This window comes from Scardinius erythrophthalmus, assembly GCF_964197995.2.
Source record: "Scardinius erythrophthalmus genome assembly, chromosome: 17".
In the NCBI taxonomy this organism is placed as follows: domain Eukaryota; kingdom Metazoa; phylum Chordata; class Actinopteri; order Cypriniformes; family Leuciscidae; genus Scardinius; species Scardinius erythrophthalmus.
Window position 1 is genome coordinate 6,334,349 of NC_138237.1, and position 6,000 is coordinate 6,340,348.

General features: G+C 36.0%; 1 protein-coding gene across 3 annotated transcripts in view; it reads left to right on the top strand.

Annotated features, from left to right (window-relative positions):
• sema4d (sema domain, immunoglobulin domain (Ig), transmembrane domain (TM) and short cytoplasmic domain, (semaphorin) 4D) overlaps positions 1-6,000 on the top strand; it is a 61,705-nt gene that overhangs the window by 37,070 nt on the left and 18,635 nt on the right. For all 3 annotated transcript variants that reach the window (XM_081391550.1, XM_081391551.1, XM_081391552.1), the window contains exons 4-9: positions 1,699-1,832; positions 3,782-3,927; positions 4,199-4,261; positions 4,367-4,465; positions 5,618-5,711; positions 5,826-5,942. In XM_081391550.1, coding sequence (XP_081247676.1) covers positions 1,736-1,832; positions 3,782-3,927; positions 4,199-4,261; positions 4,367-4,465; positions 5,618-5,711; positions 5,826-5,942 — 616 coding nt within the window. In that variant the 5' untranslated portion in view covers positions 1,699-1,735. The remainder of the gene's footprint in view (positions 1-1,698; positions 1,833-3,781; positions 3,928-4,198; positions 4,262-4,366; positions 4,466-5,617; positions 5,712-5,825; positions 5,943-6,000) is intronic.

A 6,000-nucleotide genomic window follows, 5' to 3' on the forward strand; every position in this document is an offset into this window, starting at 1 on the left:
AATATGAGTTGTCAGGTGTCATTTTTCTGTCCTGGGGTTTAAGTTGTCATTTCAGAAGGATGTGTCGTGACCTCATGATGTCTGACTTCACTTCCCTGTGGCATAGATATCAGTTCAGGGGAATTTCTGACAAATCAACCGGTTTACAGTCATATCTAGGTTATTGATCTTGAACTGTGGTTTCTGTATGTTTTTAAACACCTAAATCTGAGTTCAAGGACACAGGACGAGCTGTTTTTACCACACGGGACAGTGAGCACATGCTATGCTAACCGGCCGCCGCTGATAGTGAGCGAGAGGGATGTTTTGGCTTTATCTCACTGATGCTAATTTTGGTCGCTTGTCATCGCGTTCCTCTTCTCTCTTTCCAAGAGCTGCTGTTCTGCCTGAAGCTCGGCTCATTTGATATGAATGTTACGCAAACGCTTCCCTGCTCTTTACTCACTGTACGGCGTCTTCGAACTATGAATGATTAGAAATACTACAGTTAAAGTAGTTCATCCTTAAAGGCACATTCTGCATTGGGCTGCATGATATTGGAAAAACTGACATTGCATTATTTCGTTTTTTTCTGCAATATACATTGCAATATGAAAAAATACAGGAGTTTTTACCAGATGACTTGAATAGCTCTATTCTTGAATCAGCTGGGTGATTTTGTACATCTGCATATAGATATTAAAAATAAATGGTAACACTTTACAATAATGTTTCATCAGTTAACATTAGTTACCTTCATTAGTTAACATGAACAGCATTTATTAATCTTTGTTAATTTTATTTCAACATTTACTAATACATTATTAAAATCAAAAGTTGTATTAGTTAACATTAGTTAATGCAATGGGAACTAACATGAACAAACAATGAACAGATGTATTTTTATTAAGTAACGTTAGCAAAGATTAACAAATACAGTAACACATGTATGATGGTTAGGCATCATGGTTAGTTCATGTTAGTTAATACATTAACTAATGTTAACACACACATACACACACACACACACACACAGATAGATAGATAGATAGATAGATAGATAGATAGATAGATAGATAGATAGATAGATAGATAGATAGATAGATAGATAGATAGATAGATAGATAGATAGATAGATAGATAGATAGATAGATAGATAGATAGATAGATCTTTAAAATCTTTATTTTCAATCATTAAACAATCAAGCTTTTATTTTGGTGGTTTTCTGGCGAATAAATAAATGCAATTTCATGTAAATGAAAACAGTGCCAGACTTCACTCTATGCATATATTTTTGTAATTAATCACAGCCTTTGTGATTTGATGATAACACTTAGCCATATCTCAGCTATTCTGTCATCATTGTATCAATAATTATTTAAGTTTTGCAATATATTTTTTATACTGTAAATAGTTTAGACGAGCATGAAAATGGTAATGTTTGGACCATGGGACTGTATATATTCAAAATTGCATGTAAGCTGCTGGTTTGTTCATTGTATGGAAATGAGCAGTGTGAATATATGCATATTCATTCGTTGTTGTTGTGGTTAAAGTAAACACTTGATGTCACTCTTAATAAAGCCTGTTACCGCTAAATGATGACACGTGTCAGTTTGAACATGCTAAATTTCATTGGCTGTGATCGTCTCAGATGTGGAGCTCGTAGTTCGACTGACAGCTGTCTGTTCTTCCTTTTCTGTCTGTCGTTCTCACAGAGGAAACATCACGCTGCCGAAGATCCCGGAGTCCAACATGGCTCTGAGCGTGTTAGGAGTGTTTCTCGGATTGCTTCTGGAAGTTTCCACACACGGCCCCTCCAGCGTTCCCAGGAGCTCATGGAAGCAGAATGGTGAGTGAAGGGTTAATTTAGTTTTTCTTGTCAGAAATGTAATGGGTGTCAAACGTCTGCTGGCACCACATGTGTGTGTGCTGATGCTATGTAAGTTAGAAAAGCCACACATCAAACTTCCTGTGATGGTGAAACCTCTAAACTTCTAAACTTCTAAACTGTGTGTGTGTGTGTGTGTAATTATACCGTATATATGTGTATATTTTATATATATGTATGTGAGATATATACACACACACACAATGTCACTATGATTTGTCTTAAAGAAATTAATAATTTTATTCAGCAAGGATACGTTTAATTGATCAAAAATTACAATAAAGACATGTATAATGTTACAAAATATTTTATTCTCAATTCTATTCTGTTTCAAATGAATGTTGTTCCTTTGAAAAATGGGTCAAGGTTTCCACAAAAATATTCCGCAGCACAACCTTGATAATAATAATAATAAATGTTTCTTGAGCAGCAAATCATCATATTAGAATGATTTCTGAAGCATCATGTGACACTGAAGACTGGAGTAATGATGCTGATGCCAGCTTTGATCACAGGAGTAAATTATATTTTAAAATATTTTTTAATTTGTTGTAATATTTCACAATATTACAGTTTTTGATCAGATAAATGCAGCATTAGTGAACATAAGAGACATAAGAGAAAAACATTAAAACATTTCATCCCCAAACTTTTCATCAGTAATATATATATATTATATATATATAGTTTAGAAGCATGTTTCACCATCACAGGAAGTTCGATGTGTGGCTTTTCTAACACAAATAGCATCTGCACACACATGTGGCGCCTGCAGACGCCTGGCCGCTGGAGACCTGAGAGCCGCAAGTATGTAGCGTAAACTCGCACGCATGCACACACCAAACTGGCTGCCATACACAACCTGAAGTGTGCCAGTGACACATAAATCACTATCTTTGAATGCTCATGCTCAAATATACATGTAGTGTATAAATATCCCTGACTAAACATAAAGTGTTCACGAATTACAGCCATTGCACTTTGTCTTGGTCATTTGTGTCCTCCAGAAGAAGCTATTGTATTCAAAATGTACCCTTTTTACTTTCTTAAAGGGGACGTCTTATGCCCTTTTGTCTAGATGTTGTTTTTGGGCTGTACTAAAATAGATTTTCATGCTTGAATGTTCAAAAAACATTATTTGTCCCATATTCTCCATTGTTGCAGCTCCTCTCGTCCCAGTCTGTCAGTAACGCTCTGTTTAGTTCCTGTCTCTATGAAGCCCCTCCTTCTGAAAAGCACACTGTGTTCTGATTGGTCAAGCGCTTCGAGCGTGTTTGGGAAATGTCCCGCCCCTTACCATAACATGAGATTTAACACACTACTAACTAACTCGACCCGGCCCCGCCCTTTTATTCTGCATATGAATTATTTAAATGAGGAATATTGTGACGTTTTAGTTCGTTTCAGGGAGTTCAGAAACACTGACACTGATATAGAGAAGAACTCTGTGTAACTTTGCAGAGCTTTTTCATGCTCAAACAGCAACATTACACACTGAAGAACATGAACATATATAATAAGTTTAATAGGACCCCTTTAATGCACATAATTTAATGCTGATTAATATTAATTTAATGGCAAAAAAGGAGCAATTTAAAAAGAAGCATTAGCAATTGGGCTCAGGATCTCCTCTAGAGCGGGTTCAACCACAACCAGCTGGAGAATTATATTTTTACTGTTTAATATACTCTTTTGAAAGTTTATTCAGTTTTAAAATGTGCAGTGTATTCATTCAGCAGACGTAAAGAGATTCCGGAAAATGTCATTTCTTTTCCAGACGTTTTTCTCCTTGAATTTTCCGTCTTAGTCAGATATGTCTCCTATTTATTTCCAGTATCCAGAGATCTCGGCCAGTACCCACAAATCCCATCTGATGGTTTGCTAATGTGTGTGTGTGTGTGTTCCTGTAGATGTGAACCTGCTTGAATTCTGGGAGCCGGATGTGTTCAACTACACGACTCTCCTGCTGAGCGAGGACAGAGGTGTGCTGTACGTGGGCGCTCGAGAGGTCATCTACCAACTCAACATGAACAATGTGTCAATCAAGAGCAACCAGGTGACAATTATTCCTGCCTGCAATCTCTTTTATTATGTGTATATATTTTTTTGTATAGCGCTTTTCACAATACAGATTGTATCAAAGCAGCTTCACAGTATTAAATTAAAATAATACAACAAGGTTTGTTTCTAGTGGAATTTATTGATTGATAAAATTAAAATTAAATATCCCCAAAATATCCCCTTTTAAAGACTCTTTATGTTGGTCACACACAGTACACTGTTAGCAGACAGTGTTGTGATGTTGTATTGACTGTGGTCTCTTTCAGCTGATGTGGAAAGTTCCAGAGAACGACATGTCGATGTGTATTTTAAAGGGGAAATCCAAAGAGGTAATGTGGAAAAATGTCTTCAATCTGAATATTTCATCAGTGATGGTGGAATCTTTGTACATATTTGATCCAGAGGATGAAATGTTTTTTGTGCTTGTGTGATAGACGGACTGTCGAAACTACATTCGAGTTTTGCAAGTCCTGGATGAAGACAATCTGTATGTTTGCGGGACTCACGCGTTTCAACCTCTCTGTGATTATCTGGTGCGTACAACTCTTAATATTCACTAATTAAACCTTAAAAACATCAGCCGAACTTGCCAGCAAACACTCAACCGTGGAAGATGTTTACAAGTTTTTAATCGGACCACAGTAAGCGTCCACTTTTTATCAGCATCGGTTCCGGGAGTGTTTTTTCCATCTATTTTCTCCAAATGGATTTAGAGAAATTCTTCAATAAAGGGATTTAGGTTTTGAACCAAACTAACCAGCTCGCAGATAAATAACATTACTAATATTTCAAATAAAATTTGAGGCAAAGGAATATTAGAAAATTTTTGGGGAAAAAGGAATCATCTCTTATGAAGGAATTAGCTACTCTGCGCATAAAACATTACAATATTACGGCCACAAATATAATAACACTGAGAATTATTAAATGCAGCTATTAAATGCAATTTAAAAAAAGGTTTAAATGCCACTAATACATGGCTTCCACAGAAGCATATCAAATCATTCTCAAACTTCTCAAAAATTACATTTGCAATACTTTTACTCTTTGGATAACGATCCAGTGATATTTAGTATAATTTTCTATATACAGTAGTATGTACTGTATACTGTGTGTGTGTGTGTATATATATATATATATATATATATATATATAATATAATTTGCAAATGCGAATTTGCGAGTGTGACTCACAACTGAATCCTTGATTTGATTTAAAAGATTCACACACCAAAATGAGACAATATACGAGAACTGCATTGTGGTTTTAGTTATCAATAGCAACATTGCTGGGATCTTTACTTGTGGGAACTCAGCTGTTCCACTTTATATAGTTTTAAACACAAAAGTATTAGCATCAATTTCAATATGTGTGACATTTTGTTTTCTCTGTATTGTCAGAAGTTCCCTGATATTTTGATAACAATGGCCCTGTTAATACATTTCTGAGTTTTAATACAATAGTTTCCTCTTTTTGTTGCCATAAAGACAGACAACAGGGTTATGTGACTCTGTAGTGTGAACTATTTATTTACATTTACGCATTTGGCTGACACTTTTATCCAAATTGACTTGCATTGCATTCAGGGTCTACATATATGATGCTTTATATCTGTTCCATTTCTTATTTTACTTTTACATAATAAAGAATGTTCTGATGTCTCTTACCGGCTCATTCCTCTTTAGTCTCTGGAGAATTTCAGTTTGCTCAACAAACCAGAGGATGGCAGGGGGAAATGCTCCTTTGACCCGGGCCAAAGTTTCACTACCGTAATGGTTGGTAAGTTCACCTGTAGTTTCTGCAGGACAGCCTCAGTGTTTCGTCTGGTATTCTTCTTAATATCCTCATATTTCCAGTAGTAGTGTGTTAACTGCTTGTGTTTTTCTTGTTCAGATGGCGAGTTGTACTCGGGAACCGCTTATAACTTCCTGGGGAGTGAGCCGATCATCTCTCGATCTTCTCCGTCTCAGAGTTTACTGCGCACAGAGTATTCCACGTCCTGGCTCAACGGTACGCGCAAATGTTTCCATTACCGTAGACAGTAGTATAAAATAATAAACTGTATAAG